The sequence below is a fragment of the Syngnathoides biaculeatus genome, chromosome 4 (assembly GCF_019802595.1).
Source record: "Syngnathoides biaculeatus isolate LvHL_M chromosome 4, ASM1980259v1, whole genome shotgun sequence".
NCBI lineage: Eukaryota > Metazoa > Chordata > Actinopteri > Syngnathiformes > Syngnathidae > Syngnathoides > Syngnathoides biaculeatus.
The window spans coordinates 34,994,430-35,017,126 of NC_084643.1; the positions used below are offsets into that span (position 1 = coordinate 34,994,430).

The window sequence follows — 22,697 nt, forward strand, 5'->3', positions numbered from 1 at the left end:
GAGTTGCGAAGCATCCACACGCAGGTACTGTATGTCACGTCCTGCCATTTCCGCCGTTAATTACACGGGAAAGAGGGGGCCGGGATTGCTGTTTTTCCCCCCTCGGAAACTGTCTTTAGACAGTCTTTATGATCAGATTACTAGTTGTTTTGCAAGACAAAAGTGGTGATTTTCTACAAGTGCAAATTTCTCTGCTGTTTCCAGAAGAAAAAGCCATATTACAAGAAAGACAAATAAAATTATGACCCATCAAAATGTCAAACACCACAACTTGACAATGACCAACATTTGGTCAATATTTTAATTGTTGACATGGATAGTTTTGAAAAAAAAAAAAAAAGTCTTGCTCTGGAATGTGATATGTGAAGTAGTGACATGGAACTGACCTAACATTGAGGGATGACTTTAAAAATAAAATACTCATATGTAGGGTTAAGCATTGTTTGAACTTGAGTGATTGCCGTCGCTGCTTTTGGTTCCAAACGATTTGTGATTCCCATTCTTTTAGGAAGGTGGGTCAAAAAAAGTGCATGGTTAAGATAAAGGGTTGTCCAAATTCTGAATATTTAACTCAGGGTTCTTTGTAACCAGTATCAATAGCAAACCTATAAACCAGGGGTCGGGAACCTATGGCTCGCGAGCCATACCTGGCACTTTTGGTGGTTGCATATGGCTCACAGAGCCCTCATAACGACATACTGTACATGTGATTTCTGTCGTGCAGAGAAGGTTTGTCCTAGTGGGCTTGCCGTAGTTAGGCGTGGGAGGCAACGCAAATGACGTAGAGACAGTTTAGCCTATTGGGTTGCCGTAGTTTTTGCGTGGTAGAAAATGTCCAGGGGTGCAGAAGGGTCTAATCAAACAAATAAAAGACACGCCTTTGTCGGCAAGAAGTGTTCACCGTTCTACCAGCATGATGGCAAATCAAATTGAATTACGTTCACGATTCACGCATGGAAATCTCAACGCCTGCGTGACACTTAATCTGACGATGTATGAAACAAACTATCAAGCCATTAGCAAAACCAGGAAGCACCTGAAGTCGCATTCATCGTAAGAAGTACTTTTGTCATCATTGGTTACCAAAATCACAATGTTAGTGGAAAGAATTCAGAGACTGTATTGTACTCTAAATGCTGGTTCCACATAAATGCGCAAATACACCTGTATTTAGTTTTTAAAGTATTGTATGGCTCTTTTGAAATTACATTTTTAAATGTTTGGCATTTATGGCTCTCTCAATCGAAAAGGTTCCTGACCCCTGCTATAAACTAAAATGCAATGTGTGTGGAAATCACTCGATTGACTTAATATTTATCAATAAATGTTTCAGCTAAAAGTTAAATATAGCATTGTTAAAATTGTCATTTTGGATTATGATATCACCTCAAATGGTGTATACGTTTTAAATTGACTTCCTGTTTCAAGTGCGGAGCCTTTTATTTTGAAAGGTATGAACTGGAACTCTGCATTTTGGCACAAAAAGTAACTTCACATGGCACTGGTGATTTTTTATTTCGTTAATGGATGGAACCAAACGTTATCAAATATAAATTCCTTTCCCTACCCGGTGATGAGACACAAGATTTGTTTTTGTAATGGTGTGAGATGCTCGTGTGAATTCCTTGCGATGTAAAGTTGCTACGTTGAAGTTTTTGCTCAATATCAGGCTTTTTTTCCCTGTCATCAGCTCCAATGTTGGATTGCAGACTAAAATAAATGCTAAAAACCCACAGTACAAAAGTGTAAGCAACCGTTTACCTTGTTAGCTGTCTCACTGTTAGCTTGGACATATTTTAGTTTCCCCTAACCCAGAATTGACTTCATGAAGCCTGAGGCTGGGCGCGCTTCAGACGCTACGTGTGGTGAAAGCCTCCTTTGCACAATAGAATCTTACTCTTAGTGTTCCAATGAGGCGACGTGTCATTCATTTTAAAAAAGTTAAGACATCTTTGTTTTCCGTTGTAGAGCACAAGCATCTCTTGCTCATTCTTTGCCGCTTCTTTTTCAAGGTCGGCGGACTAGACATCAAAACTGGAAGCCAAAGTGTTTACATTTGAATGATTCCGGGAGAACTGGAACGTTAGTCCCGGTTCCAATCAGTTTTCGATCCCCAACCCTCAATCATATGACATTTGACGGGCAGCTACCAAAAGTATCTTGACCCTGATATCTGTTCAGAAAAAAAGTATTCTTTTTTGGATGGCAAGATCGTGTTTACATATCATGGCGAGGATCTTTTATCTCCTTGTCCTTTGGCAAACGAACATTGTAACCAGAGGTGATTGAGGCACTTGTGCTGGAGTGAGGAATAAAGAAAGAAGATTGAGGTAAAGTACTTCTCGTATATATTAAGTTTGGTTTGATAGGGATTGTGTCGACGTCAGCGGGGCGCGACGAGACAAGACGATAAGGAAGTGAGCTCGAGAGGTTAGTGGGGGAGAAACAAAATAAATACGGTAAAAAGTACAGTTGGACTCACGTGTAGGTGATTCAATAACACGACAGCAAGATCATAACATGGTGTCAGAGTGACGGTAGTATAACTACGGACTCACAGGGGGCGCACGGGGGTGGGGGTGGGGATTGGGGGGGCGTCGAACGTAGACGACGATGAAATGACCACGATGGAGGCGTATGTTCGGTGTTCCAAGCCCAAGGATGGACTGGGACTCATCGAATTTACCAGATACGTGGCGGAGATTCAAGAACTACGCCGAACTCATGTTTACAGGACCGCTTAAAAACAGAGCTGAAGAGGAAAAGTGCAGTTTCCTCCTGCTGTGGATCGGCGATAAAGGGCGGGATGTCGGTCATACGTGGACACTGACCAGAGACGAAGATAAGTTGCTAAAAACGTATTACGAAAAACTCTTTGATTATCTCACTCCGAAAGCAAACCCCATATTTGCTAGATATAAGTTTCACAGGAAGGCGCAAGGTAACTGTGAGTCATTTGATGCTTTGTGACAGAACTCAAGCTGTTGGTTAAAGACTGTAACTACACAAACAGCGAAGAGATGGTCAGAGACCACATAGTTTTCGCTACCAACTCACTGAATGTGCGCGAAAAGTTACTCAGCCAGGGGCCGGCGCTCACGCTCCAAAAAGCGATCGACATAGCCCGCTCCCACCAATTAGCAAAAGTGCAGCTAAAAGCTATGACTAGCGACAGCCACGAGGTTCACGTTATCCAGCGCAAACATGGAAAGCAAAGTTTCACTGCAGGTGCTAGTAGGCATACTGACAGCCCAAAGACCTCTGTAAAAATAGGTAACAAGTGTGGAGGATACTGCAGTAAATTAGCTGATTAGCCGACAAAAGGTAAACAATGCCTGAAGTGTCAGACCCCTTTTTCTGTCTGTTCTTACAACCACAAGCCACAAAATGAAATACCATGATGAAAAGGCCGTAACACGTTTATAAGCAAGCCAATATTCACAAAAAAAAGATCACTAAAAAAAGGAGTTGTATTGTAGGTTTGCTGTGCAGTATGGGGTCGTAAACAAAGTCATGTGACTCGTGACGTCACGTGAAAAGTATCTACAGGGATACTGCAACAGGGATGAAAATGCTACAAGAAAAATAATGTCAAGTTAGTCTATCAGATCATCGTAATATGATGATTTGAATTAAAAGAGAAACACATAAGATGAACTTCCTGATTCCTGACCAATCAGAGCAGCACAAACAGCAGAAGGCTGATGAGGTTTGGGCCCGTGCGATCATGTACGAAGTATGTGTGTGTGTGTTGCATGCAATATACATACTCATCCAATGAGCTCAACCTGCACAGGCATCTACTTCCTGACCCCATATTAAAACAATGCTCCCTCATAAATAATTCATGACCAAATAAACCATCGATGTGTCTGTTTATTAAACTGAGATATTCCCGTCTCAATACGGAAAAAGCAGGAAAATAAGAATAAAGAGGATGAACCTACCACATGAACCGATCCCTCGTAGACGCACACGCCTGCACGCACACACACACACAGAAGAAAGAGAGCGAACTTTAGCATCAGTGCATTTCTGGGTCATGTTTCCATGCGCAGGGATTATGTACATGCAGGATTGGGATTATCACACAGGTCATATTTCCTGCACACAGATGTGAGCTCACATCGTCAGCATCGTCACCGCCCACCATCACACCTCCGCATCCCATAAGAGTTTGTAGGATTAGGATTTCATTTCAAGACATTTTTATAAGATTAAAATCAAACACAAATACAAGAAATTCTCGACTGATTTGATGGGATTACAGAGAAATATGAGGGTCTGTTAAAAGGTACTGGCCATGTTAAACTGATCTTTGGTTATTAATAAAATTAAATCTGGATTTCACATATCACATTATTTTGTGGTTTTATTTAACAGTCTGATGAGCTATTAGAGTTACACATATTTACCACATATATTCTATATCCATACACAAACACACACATTATTTTACATTTACTTTGGATCAAAATCGTGATCTCTGAATTAAATCTGGGTTGAATTTGGTTCCACAATAGAGCTACTGACCCTGCCTCAATTTAACAAATTGTATTAAAATTGGATTGTCCCTGTTACATTGGCACTGACACTAACGTGAGATATGAGTCCAATCGGTATTAACATTGGTTTCCTATAAAAGTTACTAACTGTGCCTGTTTGAAATAAATTATATGAAAACTGGATTAGAAGAGAATTGCAATGTGACTGCATATACTCTACGATTGCCGGTGTCAAATTTCAGTTGGTTGAACCTGGATCTATTCTGGATTATTCCAATTTTGAGGCATTTTATTAGGTTAACAGCTAAAAGTAAGTAAACATGTCAAAAGGGGATTGTCGATGTTAAACTACAACTTCAGGATCTAATCCGGATAAAAAAAAAACTCAGAATTCAGATACTGAGTTTACATACAAGTGGCAAATTACATGAATCTGATGAGATTTGACAGTAATTGTAAGCATTTGAATATGCAGGAACTTTCTTTGTTAAATTTAAACGGTGGCCATTTGGAATTAACCTTGTTGGTTATTAGACCCTGCATACACATAGTAATTGACGTTCACATTGGACACGGTTTAATATGGATAGAAATGGGAATGGTGGTATATTTGAATTTACATCTGGGTCAAATCTGGATTAAATTTGGTTCGACATTACAACTACAAAGAATTCTTAAACGATAGCAAACAACATAGTGGTAAACATGATTTAAATTGACAGGGTGTATTGTGCGTGAACAGATTAGATTTACAGTGCTGCCAGATGTGACAGCAAATCTGGATTAAATTTGATTTGATATTACTGGTACTGAAGCTGCCTACACAGGAAAGGAGATACAACTTGGACATGACTTGACGGAATTAAAGATGTTTGAACATATTACACAGCCCCGACAATGTTACACTTACAAATTCATCAAATGTGGATTCAACTTAGTTTGACATAGCGACTGCTGATTTTGCATAAATAGTAGCAAATTAAGTTAACATGACAACATTTGAAAGGGAATATATGTACAGGTACGAGCATGAGTGTCCACGTTGTACATGCGTGAACATGCAAGATTTACAGTGTTGCTAAATGTGATATTTGGAATCAAATCTGGATTCAACTTGATTTTAGCATTCCAGGTACTTCAGCATAAAAAAAATAAATGACAAACCCAATAGACATTTTTAACATGAGAAATTTACAAAGGTGCCATTTGGATCAAATCTGGACACAGTTGGGTTGAACACGAAAGCCTGTTGTACATTGATCAACTTTGAAACTTTGATGTTGGCAAATTGGGTTTGTTCCACTTTAGCAAATGCAAAAAAAAAAAAAAAAAAAAAAAAAGACTTACCTTACAGTACTAAATGAGCAAAAGTATTGGGATGTAGATGGTAATACATGATTTTTTTTATTAATTATAAGATGTCCACTTTTTTAACGTTTAGCTTTGTCTTTTTTTTAGTTCTGCTTTACGATGGCAACAGTTTACCCCAAGAACAGCTCAATTAGAAAGCTGTCCTCAACAGGTAACTAATTTTATTTTAATTTAGTTTTATCATTTTTTATCAACGATTACAATAAAAGGTCGTCAAAAATTGTATACTTAAACATTTTACACAGTGCCAGATTTGACAAATGTTTGGACTTAGACCACTAGTGCACTAACATTTTTCTATTGTTTGTTTTTCTTAAATGCCAAATGCTGAGGAACACCCGAATTTCTTTAAAAACAAGTATCCAAAAGGAGCAATGTTCACAAAGTTATACTGTAAATCCCCCAGATTTTGCCATCATAAAACTTTTGATCACTGCCCTGCAAAATTAAAAAAAAAAAAAAAAGAAAAGTGGACTTAGCTCTTTTTTCATTTTTGGTGGCTTAATAAAGCAAAAATATACTATTTTTATTTTCATATTGAGAGTGAGCAGATGTAATGTTTACAACTGACACTCCCTACGATACAGGAAAATGCTTTTAAAAATTATTGTCTAACACCACAGTCTGAACCTGGCCACAAGTAAATGAATGAAATAGTGTAATTACTGTACCAGAATTATATTATGTTCCACGCGGAATTTATTAAATTGATTATCATTATTTGCCTTGGAGGAAATATTTAAATAATAAAAGAGATCTCTATGTTCTAATAAATTGAGATTTTTTTTCATTTTTTGTCTAGTATATTTTTTCCGCAAATATATATTTTGCAATATTTAAAAAAAGTTGTCTTCTCACGTGAGTACTTTTGATCAAATATTTTTACAATTTGTATTCGTATTTGTTTATTTATAGTTCCACCAAGTTTGCACTAGAGTCTTATGGAACCATATTTCACTCGCAAAAGTGAACAAACGTTCTCGTGTCGGTTTCCAGATAAGTCTTCGATGAGCACAATCCATCAAAAATATACAGCTACTTTTCCATGACAAAAGCAAGCAGGTGCAAAGTTAGCGAGTTACCTCCCCCAAGGTGCCCGAAAATGCCGGTAAAGTCTCCCCAGGAGAACTCCTGGTCACCACTGACCCACTTAACAAACACCAACTGCTGACAAAAATACCCACCATGTGTCACCCGGGGGGTGTTCAGGGCTGCAGCCAAGGCGCCAAACACCATCCAACGAGCCGCCGCCATGGTCGCGGCCAAACCGGCTTGGATTCCAAATGCAGTCCAGGTAGTCGTAGTGGTGGTGGTTGTGGAGGTGAAAGGGGTCTTCCGGGGCTTGTTTCCACCACGGCACCAACGTTCACGCTCGTCCCGTAAGAAGCTGCAAGGGAAGCAAGTCCCCCGGTAGGTTGCGGAATGTTTCCCCCGACCACAGCGTCCGCGCTCCGGTGAGGAAGACAGGCGAGGTCCGGTAGCCTGGATGGAAGTGGGGAAGTGCAGCTCCGCCCCTCCCTGACACGCACTCCTTGGGGGGAGAAAAATGGGAAGCTCATGCACATGACGAGTGTTTGCAGGTCCTACTCTTCTTCTTCGTCACAACCCCCCAAGGGACCACATTCCACTTTATGTTCGAAATGCTACTCTATCAGCTGTTCTATCCAGAAAGTGAAGTCAGAAAAGAAAGAAAGCACTCATCGGTCACTTCATTAGGTACACCGGCACAGAACAAACTCGAACATGTCATAACTACGGTGTACAAAAAAGAAAAATAAGAATAATCGTGTTTTTTTTTTAACTGAAAATGTAATCTTCGTGGTCTGTAAATATACAAATTTTAAACATTGACCACACAACAGAAAACGTTGTTTTAAAGCAGTCTCAAATTGTAACAAGTACTGCAATAAAAATACGATAATCGTCATTGTGAAAAATTTGTCAAAATATTTTTAAAGACTATTGAACTAACTGTATTGATGCAAACATGTTCTGTTTAGATGTCACGTATATTATAAGAATTAAAATTAGAATTCTGGATCAATATTAAAAATGAAAAGATCATTACATTAAAATAAAACTGGTGACTGTAAATGAATAAGGTTTCATTTTAATGGACCCTTAAAATTAAATATACGTTAAAAAAAAGTATATATTTTTGAAAAATCTTGCACGTTGCAATACCTTAAATCTTCAGAACTAAAGAAAGCAGTGTTGGGGTGGGGTAAACGCCCCGTCCATTATTCCCATTGTAACCACTAAAGGGAGCTACTTTGAATCTCGTTTGCTGCCCTGTAGCAGAGCCTCCTCGTTAAACCTTTAACATTGAAATCGAGTGACTCGTTGGGGGGAACCTGAAGAACTTATTGATGTCAAATTTGTAAACTACAAAAATTAGCCTGTTTTTTTTTCTCTAAACAAAGATGTTTATACACAAACTCAATTTACATATCAACAAATCTTGTGTAAGGTCATCCATTAGGTTGATAAAAAAAAATACTTTCTGCAATCTGTGAAACTTTATAAATATAAGCGTGGGGTAAGAGCAGCCAACCCCATTTTGCATATTTAGTCTTACAGCTCAAGTTACCATAACCTGTTCCAGACACACAAAAATATACTAAAATTTTAGATCTCATTTGTGCAGTAGTGCTGCCTATGTTTTTCAATGTTTTGTACTTTTAAGAGATGTACGTGTGTTGGGGGTGGGGGGTGGGGCGGTTGCTTACTCCAGAAGCAGCAACAGGTGGAATGAAAACGGCAAAAGCTTCGTGGGGCAATACTGCCACCGGGTGGTCATACGTGCAATGAACATGGGGTCCCTACTTTCCAAGGAGTCAAAACACAAGACGTTTATTAAGTCCATATATACACGGGGGACTGTCATTGGGCTTTGTTGTCTTCAGGTGTTTTTGGTAGCATTTCTTCACTGTTGAACCACAGAGCTTCACTGGTATGACTGGCCAGGATGGCACGCTCGATCAAGGGCCCTGAAAAAGTTTATTGAAAAAGGAAAAAGATCATTAATAGTAGTAGGTTCTATTAAAAAAAAACAAAAAAAAACACTCACCTTTGATTCTGAAAACTCATAGAACTCACAATCAGCACCATCACATTTAATATTTTAGTACTATATTGTACTGCCGAAACTATTCATATACCTGCCTTAAAAACTATTCTTTTGTTTGCATAGTTTCCTCCCTTTAAGATAATCAAAGGAATGTCCATCCATTTTCTGAGCTGCTTATACTCAGGGTGGCGAGAGGGCTGGAGTTCATCCCAGCTATCTTTGAGCAGGAAGTGGGGTGCACCCTGAACTGGTTGCAAATAGTCCCAGTCACAATCTTACCTAGGGGCAATTTAGAGTCTCCAATTCCAAATCAGAATCAGATTTAATAGCCAAGTGTGTAAAAACACACAAGGAATTTTTCTCCAGCAGTCAGTGCTGCCCTGGTACGACATTCAGAACAAGGAACAACAGAGCAACAAGAACAAAGAACAAGAGACATTTCTGTTTATAGGGACTATTCATTATAAGGCGTGCAAGATGTAAAATCTATACAAATAAGTGTGTTGTCAATTGTGCAAAGGGAGCAGTTTAAAGTGAGGAATCGTGCAGTCTACAAAACATATATATGAGTAATACTGATTGGACCAGCAGGATGTGAGTGAGTGTCCTAACATGGCACAAGGCAGAAAAACAGTCCGTCCACTGATCAAGAATTCAATGACTTGATTGCCAGAGGGAAAAAACTGTTTGAATGCCTGGTAGTTTTGACTTTCATTGATCTGTAGCGGTTTCCCGACGGAAGGAGCTGGAAGAGCTGGTGGCCAGGATGTGGGGGATCCGAAAGGATCCTGCCTGCTCTGGACCTAGTTCGTGTTGGGTGTAAGTCCTCAATAGTGGGTAGAGCGGTGCCGATATTCCGTTCAGCCGTTTTGATTGTCCCTTGCAGTCGGAGTTTGTCCTTTTTTGTGGCGGCCCAAAACCAGACTGTGATGGAGGTACACAGTACTGATTGGATGACCGCTGTGTAGAACTGTCTCAGCAGCTCGGGTGACAGACTGTACTTCCTCAGATGCCGCAAGAAGTACATCCTTTGCTGGGCTTTTTTGAGGATGGAGTTGATGTTTGTCTCACCCCCCCTCGGGTCATTTAAGACTGTAATTCTCCTGTTAGTAATGCATGCGCATTAATCAAGGAGACTTTTCACTATGGGGAGCGCTCAAACCGTCACACCGGTTCACAGAACTGTGAGGCCAAGGCTCTACAGCTGCGCCACCTTGCCACCTGAAATTATCATCCCTCATTAAATCATGAACTAACAGTGGACAATCATGATCAAAATAAAGTCGGACTGATTTTTTTTTAAAAGATGCAACAAAAGGACCCAATCCAAAGAAATTCCATGAGAGTAAAAAATAAAAGCAGTTAACATCAATCAATCACCTCCTGCTGAAGGGGGTCTGTGTGTCCCAATGATCCTAGGAGTAAAATGCCGCTGGGGTTCGGCTGGGCACAGCCCAAGAGCAATGTCCATAAGCTTACCACTTGGGGGAGGGGCCATTGGGGTCATGTGCAGTACAAGCCGGGTGGTGACCAAAGGCAGGGATCTTGGCGATCTGATCCCCGGATGCAGAAGCTGGCTCTGGGGACATGGAATGTCACCTCTCTGGCAGAGAAAGAGCCTGAGCTGGTGTATGAGGTTGAGAAGTTCCGACTAGATACATACACGACTTGGGCTGAAAGGCGTCGAGTAGGTGTGGGTATACTTATTGCCCCCCACTCAGTGCTTGCACATTGGCGTTCACCCCGATGGACGACAGGGTAGCTTCTCATAGACTTTGGTAGGGGGATGCGTCCTGGGCAACATCAGTGAGACCTGGAAGGGCGTGATTGGGAACCTCCCCAGATCAGAACCCCAGCTAGATTTCTATGTCCATCACGTCGTGTCCATAACGAACACCGTGTTCAAGTATAAGCGTATCCACATATGGACTTGGCACCAAGAAACCCTAGGCCGCAGTTCCATGATCAACCGTGTGTCATCGGGTTTGCCACCGAATGTCTTGGGTGAAGAGAGGGGCGGGGCTGTCAACTGATTCTCTCAGATGGTGGGGCAAGATGTCGGTCTGACACGGTAGGCCCAAATGTATGTTGGGAATAATCTGGCAGAATCCCCTGTCAGAAGGAGTTTCAACTCCCAGCTCCGACAGAATGTTTCTCATGTTCCGGGTGAGACAGAATATATATAGTCCGAGTGGAGCATGTTCTGTGCGTCTCTTGCTGAGGCGACAGGCCGGAACTGTGGCCGTAAACTAGTCGGTGAGGTGGCAGCAATCCCCAAATCCGTTGGTGGACACCAACAGTGAGGGATAGCACCAAGCTGCTGAAGGAGTCCTAGCGGACATTTTTGGCCTGTGAGACTCCTGAGGCAGCTGATGGGTACCGGCTGGCCCAGTGGATTGGAGCTTTGGTGGAACTCTGGTATGGTCAATCATCTGGTGTATCAGGAGGGGGGAGCAGATTATCAACACTGTGTATAGTGAGGATGGGGTGACTGTGACGTTGACTCAGGGCGTTGTGAGTCGGTGGGGAAAATACTTCAAAGACCTCCTCAATTCCACAAACATGCCTTCTCGTGGGAAAGCAGAGTCTGGGTTCTCTGACGGGGGCTCTCTTTTCTCTGGGGTTGAGGTCACCAAGGTGGTGAAAAAGCTCCTCGGTGACAAGGCCCCGGGGTGGATGAGATCTGCCTGGAGTCCCTAAAGGCTCTGGATGTTGTAGGCCTATCATGATTGACATACCTCTGCAACATCGTGTGGACATTGGGGACAATGGAATTTGGAAACAATCTGGAAAGGGTTCCAAAAGCCAGGCCTAAAGCTTTAGGATTCCAGCAAACTATAGGGAGATATTATCCTCACATGGAGAACACAATACAAATGTGGTAAAGATTTCAAGAGTCGCCGTCTTACCAAAATTACCACGAGACAACAGCAATGACTCATCCTGGAGACCACAAAGGAACTCAGGACAACATCTAAAGAACTGAACTCCCATCCCTTGCCTCAGTTAAAGTCTATGTGCATGACAACAATAAGGAAGAGACTGCATGATTATTTCTTGTTTTTTTGTTTTTTTTTACCCATGTCGGCAGGCCGATGGGAGCACACGTCGATGAGTATAGCTTGCAGGTTGGCGAGAATTTGTTCAGTGGGAAAGTCCAGCTGTGGGAAAGTTGAAGGGATAATGAAGCTCTGTCTACTTGAGCACGACAATAGCTCCGAGTCAAAGTTGGCGTCAGAGTACCGTGGCCACCTGCGTCCTGACATAGCGCTCGCTATCCACCGCGTACTCATGGCCCATCCGGAACAGCGACAGCATTTTGGGAATGTTGACACTGACAGACCCTGAAGAGAAAAAGCCAGCACCCATGTGACAAAGTTGAAAAAGTTGTCAAAATGAAGTTCCAGCACACCTCTCTTGCTCTTGGGAAATTTCTTCCGCAGTTTGTTTTTCAGCGGCGTGAGTTTCTGCAGAATTTCAGGTACAGCCACGTAGAAGTCAGCCACCACTTCGTCATCTAAGATCTGAACAAGATAATAAAGATGCATGTTATCATTCAATTGTTAGGTTTGGGGGTGTGTGATTTTTATTTTTTTTTTGCAATGTGTATTTCTTATTTAGTTGACGCTAATATTTTTTGCAATTGCTTGTTTTGTCTATATTTTTTTTATTTGTGCATTTGTGTTAATAATGTAAAATTAACTCATATCTGTATTAAAAAACGTGTTTTTCTAATATTATTGTAGAAAAAAAAAATGGTTTTAGAGTGGCCTATTCAAAATCCAGACTTGAATCTCAATGAAAGCAGCGGCATAACCTCAAAAAGTCCATTCAGGCTTGAAAACTCTCCAATTTTGCTAAAATTAAATAAGAAGGTCAAAATATCTCCACAGACGTGAAAGAATCATTGCCGGTTATAAAAAAAAAAAATGCTTGATTTCAGTTGTTGCTATTGAAGACTGTCCAACCAGTCATTAGGTTTAGGGGAAAAATCATTGATTTGCCTTGAGGGTGAAGGAGAAGGAGCTACATTCTGTCTTCGGAGATCTAGAGAAAGCCTATGACAAATCTAGAAGAAGCCTATGACTGCGTACCCCAGAAGGGAACTGTGGTACTGCTTGTAGAAGTCTGAAGTGGCAGGGAAGTATGTTAGAAAAGTATTGGACAAAGCAGCAACAGTTGTGAGGGGTGCTATAGGTGTGACAGAGGGGTGGGATTATAACAGGGATCAGCCCTTCCTGTTTGCAGTGGAGATGAATAGGCTGACAGGTGAGGTTAGTCAGGAATGCGCATTGACCATGATGTTCGCAAATAACATTGTGACCTGCAGTGAAATCAGGAGTACGTGGAGGAACAGTTAGAAAGGTGGAAGCATGCACTGCAAAGGAGAGGAATGAAGATTAGCCAAAATAAGAAAGAATATTTAGTATGTGCATGAATGAGAGGGGCATATTCAGATGAGAGATAGTGAGAATATTGCGAGAAAGGTGATGGGAATGGACCTCCCAGGTAACTGAGGTAAAGGAACATCAAAGGGGAGGTTGATACCGGAAATGATGGAAGACATTAAGGCTGTTGGTTTTTGACAGGAGGATGCAGGGGTTTGGCTCACATGGAAAAGGATGACACACAGTTGTGAGACCTAATGGGATCAGCCACAGGAAAAGATTTCTGTGATATTCTCCAATAGTTTCATTCCTTTCAATTTAGCCCCGTACTACTTTCCATCTGTTCTACCAATTTCTGTACTGCTTATTGTTAGAAATTATTGACTGCATGGTTACACAACAATGCATACGCTTTTGATACACATCCATTCAAGGTACACCTCTAAATATCGTTATAAGCAGACATGTAATTGCATTACACTTGGTCGCACAAACACTACAAAAAGCAGACCATATCAATACAGCGAGCGTTGGGAGATTCACTTTGGGTGCGCTCTCTGCTACCTGGAACCTTCCGTACCTCAACATACCATGCATGTTTTGGGATGTGGAAGGAAACCACAGGGCCCACAGAAAACCCAGGCAGGCATGAGGAGAACATGCAAACTCCAGACAGTTGGGGCTGGGATTTGAACCGTGGTGAAGCAGATGTGCTAACCAGTCTCCACCATGCCACCCCATGCCAACTTTTTCACATTTTTTTCACCAATATATGTGTATTTGTAAATTCATGTTTCTCAACTATTGTATTTTTGTTGCAATTCAATTTTTTTTGTGATTTTTAGAATTACGTACTACTTGGGCTTACCATTGCTTGTCCAAATCTATCTAATGCAGGCAGCTCATCCACAAAAAACGACTGGCTCTTGTTAATTCCCATTTGATGGGTAGTCATGCACGGACACAGGTATATAAAAGCAATTTAAAAGTCAATTTTTTAGGATTTTATTCTGTGAAGTGGATTAAAAAGTTACCTGTGGAATGAGCTCGGACCCTCCCACAAATGAAGCACCACACTCTTGAGCCACTTTCTTTTGATGAGCATCCTGGAACAAAAAAAAAATCTTGTTGGAAGCAAGGACTTGACATTACAACTGGCTACTACAGTTGTACCTTGACTTACAAGTTAATTGGTTTCGTGATCGAGCTCACGACTGTTTACTTTATCAAATGAATTGAAATTACATTAATCTGTTTCATCCCACAAAAACAAAACAAAGAAAAAAAGCACTTATTTGTTTTGAATAGAGAAAAGTAGCACTTTTTTTGTACAGTGGACCTCGATAGGAGGGACTAACAAGGGCGGGCAGGGTGTTGTCCATTACATTGAAGCACATTTTTTAGGCCATTGGACCCATATTACTGCCTGGTTTTATATTTATTTATTTTTTTTTACTCGCCTAAAACACAAAAACAAAGTTACTGTAAATAGATATATTTAAAAAAAAAAAAAGCTTGAAAATAACTGAAAGTTTCAGATTTTATCCAAACTTACAACACTTGTGTGCTTGTCATGGTGAAATTGTTGACGTACAGTACTCATCGTACGAAAGTCCCTTTCATGAGCTTTAAGGAATTAGTGTGCTTCCTAGATCTAAGTCTGTTATACAAGAAAAAAGAATGAAATGGTTTTAAGTGAAATTAATTTGCCCTGCCCTAGCATAGCATCCCATATCCCTGCTCAGTAAACCCAGACGTGTCAGATCACACAGCCACTAACACAAACTATATAAATAAATTGCAAATTTTAGTTATTCTACGGTGGTGTAAGAGTTTTCATCCCCTTCTTGTTTTTTTGGGGGATTCGTGATAATTTCCAATGAGTGTCCAACAGGGCTGTAGAGTAGTTTTGGCCAACTCACGTTTGCACAATTGTAATTCAGCCACATTGTATGAATCGCCTTTTTAAGGTCACACTACAGCATAAAATAGGATCTGGGTCAGGAATTTGACAAGGCCACGCTTCCTTTTTGTTTTTCTTCAGCTATTCAGTGGTGGACTTGCTGATGTGTTTTGGACCACTGTCCTGCTGCAAAAATTTAGGTTTTAGAGACGACCAGACATTTTCCTTTAAGATTATTTTGGTAGACACCACATTTCATGGTTCCATTTATCATAGCAAGTTTTCCAGGTCCTGAAGTAGAAAATCATCTCCATTTATTTGCAATGTTGTAGTTCTTTGGATTGGTTTTGTTGTGACCACTTCCATGAGTCGTTGTTGTGATCTTGGTGTAATTTTGGTTAGTGGGTCACACCTAGGAAGGTTTACCACGCTTCGATATTTTCACAGTTTGCAGATAATGGCTCTCACTAAGGTTCGCTGGAATCCCCAAGCTTTTTAAATAGCTTCATAATCTTTCCACAATAGTTTAATTTTTAACTGTTACTGGATTTCTTGAGACCTGGACATGATGTCTACCTTTTGAGGATCAGGTCCTATTTAAGTGATTTCTTGATGGCTGTATCAGGGCTGGGTGCGGCTAAAGAAATTCAACTCATCTATGATAAACCACAGTTCTTTTCTAACTGGGGTAAGGCTGGGGGATGTCATGCATCCATCTCTCAGCCTCACTTTTTCCAACAGGGCCATGTAGGTAAGGATTTTTCTCTCCTTTAGTAATAGAAATCATTTAAAAACTGCTTAGGGGGACAAGACAACGCAGTAAAAAGACGCTAAATATGAAATAATTGCTAAAGCTTAACACACGTATCATGAATATACAGGGCCAGTATCGCTCTGACGAGCCCACCACAACTTCACTCTTGGGCATCAGGTACACTACTCAAAAAGGCTAAACAACATACTCCACGGATGCTCTCATTTTTTTATTTCTGTCCTCGACTGCTTATACAGTTCAATAAAAAGAGACTGTTGCTCTCCTTCCCAGCATGCAAGTACTTCAGGGCGCTTTTTTTTTTCTTCACTCCAACTAAGCCGCAGCGTATCTGACGTTTGCGTGTAACTCAAACTTTGGCACATAAAACAAACAGCCAAACAAATACATTCGCAAAGCGACATCTTCTATATCAAAAGATGTGTACGTTACAGCAGTTGAAAGTTAAGGTACCAGTGTATAATGTGTAAAGAAAAAGTGCTTACCTCAGTAAAAACCAAAACTTTATTCGCATCTGTCTTGAAAGGGTGTGGAAGATGCACTGTGCTCACGAAAGGGTCAATCTTTTTCTGAAAGGACCAAAAAAAAATAAATAAAAAATAGATAAAAATACTTTTGAGTGTTTTACGAAACATTGGATTGGACATACTTATTTGGAATCTTTTGAGTATAAGTAAGAGTTCCAGGAAATGAAGCTATGGAAGACGCTGATGCAGTTGGACCACATGAACGATTGAATTGACTTCTGGAGTAAAGGACCAAAGGACCAAAGTAAGAGTCGAGCTCACTCACCTTCTTTTCCAATTTCATGTCAAGCTTGAGGTCCACATAAACGGGCTGGTCACAAGGGGTGAAGTCCAAAACCTGGAAACTCTTGAGCAGGGCCAGGGCTTCAGCAGCACTATAGATGGTCCTGGGGTAGTACCTCAGAATGTAAACGTCATCCACAGGCGCCCACGCCGTCTTTCCAAAGGGCTTGTGCCTCGCCGAGTCGTTCACCACCATCTTCTCTTTCTTCACCTCTGGAGTTGCCACCTCTTCCTTCTTCCCCTTTTTCCGTGCCCTGAGAACATGAAAACAGTACCCTAATTTCTTGTTATAATATGCACCAATGTATAAAATGCAGCCCCAAAGTTAATCTCAATATTCTGGAAGTTCTTTCTACCTATGTAAACTGCATTTTTAAAATGCATGATTTTGCTCGTACCATATGACTAAAATGAAGTATTTCTATTTCATTAGTGTTTCTTAAAGAATTATTCGCAGATTAAGTACACATGCAATATTTTTTTAAATGTACTTGAACTTATTTTGAAATTCATAGTCCTACATTTATTTGGTAAATTTGGAAAAAAAAAAAAAAAAAAAAAAAAAAAAAAACACTTGTGCTCATAAATTCGATTACCCAAACGGGATTTTTAACAATTCTTTAAATAAACCAAGTGAAATATGCTTTTATTTGAATGGGATTCAAATTAAATGGACAAGCATTTTGGGAAAGTATTATTATCAAACAAAACAAAGAAATTAATGATAGTTGATATTCCGTTAACAATGATAAAATATATATACTTCACAAATTATTCTGTGGTATGTAAACCGATGAGCACAGCTGTACATATAACGCAGTCATACGTCATATTGCAATCCAAGAGTAGGCTACACCTTTTTTTATAATCACTTGGTGCCAGTGGCACATTAGAATGAAAGTGTCCACCTTTCTTATAACCTCTAGGTGACAGTGGAATTTTGGAATGACAATGTACAGCTTTTTTCATAACTCTTGTTGGTGGCATACATTTGTAAAACGTGATTTTTTTTTAAATTTTCCCTTATATATTATATACATATATATATGCACACTATTGACTTGCCAATTGCTTATGAAAAAAATGTGCTTTATACATGAGAAATTACAATTTATAAATTTTTTAAGATTTGCTTTTTTCTGAATCTAGAGTTGCACTATTAGTTAAGTACCACATTGTGCTACAAAATGCCAGGCAGCACTGAGCTTTACTAGAATAAATGCAGCATAATTAAGAGCAAAAAGAGCCAAAGACAGTTTGCATGTCTTGCTGTTCCGTGTGTATAAAAACGTAATTCAAGCTTTTGAAGATCCACAGACACGATGGGTCAAAAGCAACACATCCAGCACCATTACATACTTTGGACTTGAAATTTGCAGCAAGCATTGTAAATCCTTTCCTGGTCTGCTCTTCCTTCATGCAATCCCCTCAAACTCTCAGCACAGTGCTATCTAACGTAACTGCAATAGTCTAGAAAGATCAGGAAATTGTCCGGTTCAAGCCATACTGAGAGTGATTGAGGAATACTTGTACCAATACACTTTCACCTTTTAGAATTACCACTTATAAAATTAAAAATATACCAATTATATAATTATTTACAGTCACTCACATTTGAAAAATGTACAGGTGTGGTCAGTCATCTCCGCAGCTATAAAGTTACAGGTGTAATCCACCAGTCATGCCCACAGATATAAAGTTGCAAGTGTGATTAGGGATGGAATCTCAAGACCTTAAAATAACTTACTGAGTTTTTATACCCGAATATGTAGTTGTTACGTAATAGTATTAGGTATAACATGAATGACATATAACATAAATTAGGATTATGGCATTAAATACCACAATAATATTAAATAATAATAATAAAGCAGCTAAGAAAATGGATGATTAAATATTTTAAGAAAAATGTGGTTCCGATTTTCTACATTTCAGAACTAGGTCGAGGTTTTTTTTTAATAAATAAATATTTTTAAAATAGATAAATGAAAATAATTTACTCCATGTTCAGCACATGGTGCCGTCATTTTCTCGGCAGTTCTCGTTAATTCAGGCTCTCACGTGCATAATTATATTAAATTTCATGAAGGTTTGCTCCAAAAAACAATGTCAAAAATCGGACAAGGTAAAACATGAAAATGTAACTTGACTTGATATTTCTCAGTAACGCTATGACATGGGACGAGGTACTTACGCTAGCTAACGCTTCTGAACACACATGCATATACACACAACGAACAGGCAACAAGTGGCATGAAAAACAAGGCTTAAATACTTTACACACCATAATCAGGGTGCAGCAGTGCACGTGAAGAAGAGGCACATGGCCACATTGCCGGCCGCTGTCAAACAATGGCGTTGAGCATTTTAATTGTGTGCGCCCTCCCACTTTTTTAAATGTGCCCATGACACCAATTTCTCAGTAGTTAGAGCTCTCGTTGTTTTGATAGCGACCCAACGCCATATCAAACACCCAACTTAACTCTGTGCTTTAGCTGCAGCGTGCGTGGCTGTGGAAAATCGCGACCCTCACATATTTATTACGTGGTGTAAAAATGTTTGGGTCAGCGGGAATTTTTAGAGTCGGTCGGGAAATCGGAACCACAAGGTTTTTTTTTTTTTTTGAACGCCTAATAGATTTTCACCCATCACAGTTGGGTCTGGAATGTGTCCCCTGTGTGATAGGCATTTACATATGCTTTCTAATAGTGAAAAGGGGACAAAATGCAAACTCACTTAACGGCAGCAAAAGCTCTGAAGGGAATGTTGCTGGAGGGAAAAGCAGGGAAGGGCCGAACACCACCACTTAGGAGATGCCGGCGACACCCTACAACAGCTGGGGGGAAAAATAGAAAAAAAAAATATTCATAGGGAAAGAACACAGCAGACACGCTGAACACAACATTCTTTGGAAACCCCCTATGGACAGCTGGATTACACAATTTAACTGGTTAAAAACAATTGTCAGGTGGAAACAGTTTGGGGCGGCACGGTGGATCAGCTGGTACAGGCCTCACAATTCTGAGGTCCTGGGTTCAATCCAAGACCCGCCTGTGTGGAGTTTGCATGGTCTCCCTGTGCCTGCCTGGGTTTCCAAAAACATGCAACATTAATTGGACACTGTAAATTGCCCGTAGATGTGATTGTGAGTGCGGATCTTTTTCTCTATGTGCCCTGCGATTGGCTGGCAACAAGTTCAGGGTGTAACCCCTCCCCCCCCCCTTGCCCGTTGACAGCTGGGATAGGCTCCAGCACTCTCCGACACCCTCGTGAGGATAAGCAGTGAAGAAAATGGAAGGATGGATGGAAACAATTTGGAGCGGGGTTGGGGACGCTGAAAATGTTATCTCCGAAAAAAAATAGTTTGTGAACGACTGCGACATCGTCCGAGGGAAACAGGTTTGGAAATGAGGCTGCGGCGAACATTTAGCATTAATAATAACGAATGCACCAAAAAGGTACCAATATGCGTTATTACAATGGATAGTGCAATCATCAACAATATACACGTTGTAAAAATGAAGTAAATACCAAGCGAGCTAGCGTTTTTCACGAACAACCATATCGTCTATTAGCTCAAAAAGTTCTAATTTAAGATGTTAAAATACATCAATGCCACTAGCAATCACATTCAAATTAAAACGAGGAAGTGAATAAAAATCATTGCTAACCTTTCCAAACCGTATGCGTGCATGTCGCCATCTTGGCGGACGCCAGGGATGATCCGGTCCGGGTGAAAACAAGTTAAAGCAAGAAGTTTCCTTTCAAGAGGTAACGCCAAGGCGTAGACCAAGTAAGTAATTTTTATTCTACGTCATTGGGTAACGGCAAATTTCCCGACGAAATTGTTGTAATATCAGAACCATCTACCATTAAAATACACGTAACGATAAAAAAAAATACACGTGATATATATTGAATAGTAAGTTTCTTTCAGCTTGTCCCTTTCGGGGTCACCACAGCGTGTCATCTCAGATGAACGCACATGTTTGGCACAATTTTTACGCCGGATGCCCTTCCTGACGCAACCCTTGAATATTGAATATATTTTGGCAAGTCAACCATAGATACACAAATGACAAACCATTACCTATGGGTTTTCATGAAAAGCACCACACGCACACGCACACGCACACACACGGAAAAAAAAACGTTTCTGAATACACACAATGATCATTTGCAAAGAGAGAAGAGTCTCTCATCCTGTTTGGGACTTTTAGTACAGTTTTTTTTAAATAAATCACAATGCTTTAAATAAATCATTCATTACTTTTAATGTTTAATATAATTTACATTTGATACCCATGCCTGAGGCGCTTATCCTCACGAGAATCATGGGAGTGCCTATCCCAGCTGTCTTCAGGCAGAAGGCCGAGTACACCTTGAACTGGTTGCCAGACAATCAAAGGCACATAGTAACAAATTAGTATTTGCACTCACAATTGCACCTAAGGCCAATTTAGAGTCTCCAACAAATGCATGTTTTTGGAATGTGGGAGGAAACCTGAGTGCCCGGACAAAACCCACAGAGGCTGGGCCGAGACTTGAACCCCAATGCTCAGAGCTGTAAGGTAGATGCTCCAACCTGTCTGCCACCATGCCGCATGGAGCGTGTTTTAGAGTACCGGTGTGAGCATCTTCATATTTTATTGTGATTAATCATTGTTTGGTATGAATGAACAAAACATTTCAATGATCAGAGACTTTTCTGAAGTTTTATGGCTGTCATGTATGTCTGAAATTGCCAACGCTTAAGTTGATCAATAAATGTCACTACTACTGAAGCCTTGAAATTTTGAATCTATCACCACAATTCGCTGTTCATGGGGCTTCTCTTGCTCATCACTAGAGTTTGGTCACGTGAGGAAGATGCCGTCTTCAAGAGGGTTCAAGAGGTTTTGTGTTTGTCTGCGAGTTGGGGAAATGGGGCTTAACCAATTAGAAGATCATTGGTACCACCCACCTACTTACTACATCAATAATATAATGACTATTTAATTATGGAGAAATCAAATACAAACAGACAATTTATTGACTGCGCAGTCAAATTTTTTTTCACATTTTCTATTTATTAAAAATACTTGCTGTAAAATTGTGTTCATTGCATTTAATTGTTTTCCAGCAAGATAGTAAAATGTGAGCATCATCAGTGTCCTGTTGGAGAAATTGCATGGAAAAACACAAGATACTCCCCAAAATCGGGCATTGTCAAAGTGGCAGTGATGCTTCTATTGATATTACTATTGTTTTTCTATTTTCAAAATATGGGCCTTGAAATACACCAACCGAAGTTCTGCGTTTGAATGCATCGTTATTCTTCATATTGAGCCTAACGTGACATCAATACAACTTGCAATGTCATATTCAGGGACTGGCATGAAATAAGAGAACTAAAGAATATTAGGGCCACAGTAAATATGAATTAATAACATTCTCGCATTAAGAATGGGATTTGAAAAAATAAGGATTTTCCATCTTTTTCTTGTAATATTACAACTTTGTTTTCATAGCTTTGTGTTCCAGTAAAAAAAAAAATGGTGAAAAAAAACATTTTTGTATTTCACCTTTTTACCTTGTAACATTGAACTTTTGAAAAAACAAAATCCACTCCTGTAATATTACAATTTGTAATGCAATTTCATTTTTAAGTCACTGCGCATTTTTAAAGATTTTATTCTCATTACATTGTGACTTTATTCTAAAAAAAAATAGAACTTCATCATGTAACTTAATGACCTCTCACAATAAATACAAACATCTTAACTTTGCGAGTTTTTTCTTGAAAAATATCTTGATTCCCGTAACTTTTTTTTACAGTGGCTATAAAATGTCTACACACCACTGTTCAAATGCCAGGTTTTTGGGAAATAAAAACAGAG

General features: G+C 39.9%; 2 protein-coding genes across 5 annotated transcripts in view; both read right to left on the minus strand.

Moving 5' to 3' along the window:
- fras1 (Fraser extracellular matrix complex subunit 1) overlaps positions 1-7,626 on the minus strand; it is a 211,252-nt gene extending 203,626 nt beyond the window's left edge. For all 3 annotated transcript variants that reach the window (XM_061816627.1, XM_061816626.1, XM_061816625.1), the window contains exons 1-2: positions 7,061-7,626; positions 3,948-3,979 (exon numbers count right to left, since the gene is read on the minus strand). In XM_061816627.1, coding sequence (XP_061672611.1) covers positions 3,948-3,979; positions 7,061-7,130 — 102 coding nt within the window. In that variant the 5' untranslated portion in view covers positions 7,131-7,626. The remainder of the gene's footprint in view (positions 1-3,947; positions 3,980-7,060) is intronic.
- A 475-nt stretch (positions 7,627-8,101) lies between these two features.
- mrpl1 (mitochondrial ribosomal protein L1) lies at positions 8,102-20,815 on the minus strand. 2 transcript variants are annotated; one of them, XM_061818434.1, is made up of 9 exons: positions 20,350-20,456; positions 19,555-19,654; positions 16,802-17,072; positions 16,495-16,578; positions 14,369-14,440; positions 12,359-12,470; positions 12,190-12,290; positions 12,026-12,107; positions 8,102-8,866 (listed from the first exon to the last, which is right to left on the minus strand). In XM_061818434.1, exons 3-9 carry the CDS (start codon positions 17,012-17,014, stop codon positions 8,760-8,762), a joined length of 771 nt encoding a protein of 256 aa, XP_061674418.1. In that variant the 5' UTR covers positions 17,015-17,072; positions 19,555-19,654; positions 20,350-20,456; the 3' UTR covers positions 8,102-8,759. The 2 variants fall into 2 exon arrangements, with proteins under 2 accessions (XP_061674418.1, XP_061674417.1); XM_061818433.1 differs by lacking the exon at positions 20,350-20,456 and adding an exon at positions 20,490-20,815 and having other exon boundaries at positions 8,107-8,866.
- Between the last annotated feature and the right edge of the window lie 1,882 nt (positions 20,816-22,697).